The sequence below is a fragment of the Rhincodon typus genome, chromosome 15, assembly GCF_021869965.1.
Source record: "Rhincodon typus isolate 14 chromosome 15, sRhiTyp1.1, whole genome shotgun sequence".
NCBI classification, from domain to species: domain Eukaryota; kingdom Metazoa; phylum Chordata; class Chondrichthyes; order Orectolobiformes; family Rhincodontidae; genus Rhincodon; species Rhincodon typus.
The window spans coordinates 4,447,713-4,449,556 of NC_063346.1; the positions used below are offsets into that span (position 1 = coordinate 4,447,713).

At 40.6% G+C, this 1,844-nt stretch overlaps 1 protein-coding gene across 2 annotated transcripts in view; it reads right to left on the minus strand.

The window, feature by feature from the left end:
* The window catches only part of LOC109935025 (cadherin-18-like), a 52,372-nt gene that overhangs the window by 13,419 nt on the left and 37,109 nt on the right, over positions 1 to 1,844 (minus strand). For both annotated transcript variants that reach the window (XM_048605899.1, XM_020533702.2), the window contains exons 8-9: positions 1,236 to 1,372; positions 459 to 571 (exon numbers count right to left, since the gene is read on the minus strand). In XM_048605899.1, the coding sequence (XP_048461856.1) occupies positions 459 to 571; positions 1,236 to 1,372 (250 nt within the window). The remainder of the gene's footprint in view (positions 1 to 458; positions 572 to 1,235; positions 1,373 to 1,844) is intronic.

Consider the following 1,844-nt stretch of genomic DNA (forward strand, 5'->3'; position numbering starts at 1 on the left):
TCATATATACTATAGACACTGTTATAGCCAGGATCACATGGTGTATTCATATACACTATAGACAGTGTTATAGCCAGGATCACACGGTGTATTCATATATACTATAGACAGTGTTATAGCCTGAATCACACGTAGTGATATTTTATAATATGGACAGTGTTATACCCAGTATCATGTAATATATTAATATATACAATACATAATGTTATATCCAGTTACAGATGGTAAATTAATACATGCTATGGACAGCATTATACACATTACCATATGGTATATTAATGCATACTATAGACATTGTTATACATTGTACCACATGGGTTGACACAATACTCAGCATCACATGCTGCGTTAATATATATTATTATTCAGTGTCACATGGTGTAATATATTCTATAGGCAGTGTTATACGCAGTAATACATTCTGTATTAAAATAGACTGTTGGCCAAAATCCACTCACCGTTCCAACTGCATCGTCTTCACAGACATGGGGATTGTAGTTTTCAGCCAAAGTTGGAGCATTATCATTTTCATCTAGCACTTTAATTGTCACTTGAGTATAGGATGTGAAATCTGTAAAACGAGCAATAATTTAAGTGATTGGTAACATTAGCAAGATGGAGAGGTATGGGGAAGGAAATGAGGTGCTCAGCTCCCAGGAAACTGTAGGCATGGCTGCCAATGGTGGAGTGATGGAAATCTGAGATACTCAAGAGGTTGGATTTAGGAATGTGGCGGTCTCAGATAGTTGTAGAGCTCGAGAAGATTATGGGTGAGGGAAGGGCAGGGATCTGGAGATATTTGAAGAGAAGAATGAAGATTTTGGAATTACAACTCATCAGACTGGATGCAATGCAGTGCACCAAGTGTAGGGATGTGTACGAACAGGAGATGGGATGGGTTAGATATAACTCGAGAGGTTTGGATAAAGTGGGATACTGGCTAGGAGAGACCTGGAACAGTTCATAGAATCCCTACAGTGTGGAAGCAGGCCATTCAGCCCATCGAGTCCACACTGACCTTCTGAAAAGCATCCCACCCAGATCCAACCCCTACCCTATCCCTGTAACCCTGCATTTCCCATGGCTGAACCACCTAGCCTGCATGTCCCTGGACACCACAGGTCCTGGCGCTGTGAGGCAGCAGTGTTAGCCACTGAGCCACCGTGCTGCCCCTTAAGTGATGGTGACAGTTAAGTCTGGAATGAAGGCCTCTGCAGGCAGGAGTGGAGACTTACTGTTTTTACCAGCTTCATGGGCTGCCACTGTAATGTTGTGCCATGCAACGTCTTCCCGATCCAGCTCCACTCCGGTTTTAATCATTCCATTTTCTTTCTCAATTGTAAAAAATTCTGTCCCATCTACTAATGAGTACCTGGAGGCACAGATGTGTTTCCAAACAACACAAAATTACAATGCTGAACACATAATATTTATTTAAATACGATAAATTATTTCAAACTTTTGAGACTAAACATATGAAATAACAATGTAAAGCATCAAGAGCATCAAGACGGAATTGAATCAAAAGGTTCAGTCGGGTTTATATATAGAATAACAGATACCCGGGAGTGAGTTACAGATTGGAATCTATCAAAGGGTTTAGGGGGAATTATCTATGCATGAACATACACCTGGGAATGGGTTACCGACTGGAATCTAATCAAGGGGCTTGGGTTGTTTTATATATAGAATAACAGATACCCAGGAGTGGGTTACAGACTGGAATGTTATCAAGGGATTTGGGTGGTTTATATACAGAATAACATATACCCAGGAGTGGTTTACAGAGTAATCAAAGGGTTCAGGGTGGTTTATATATGGAATAATATAGAGCCGGTGTGGGT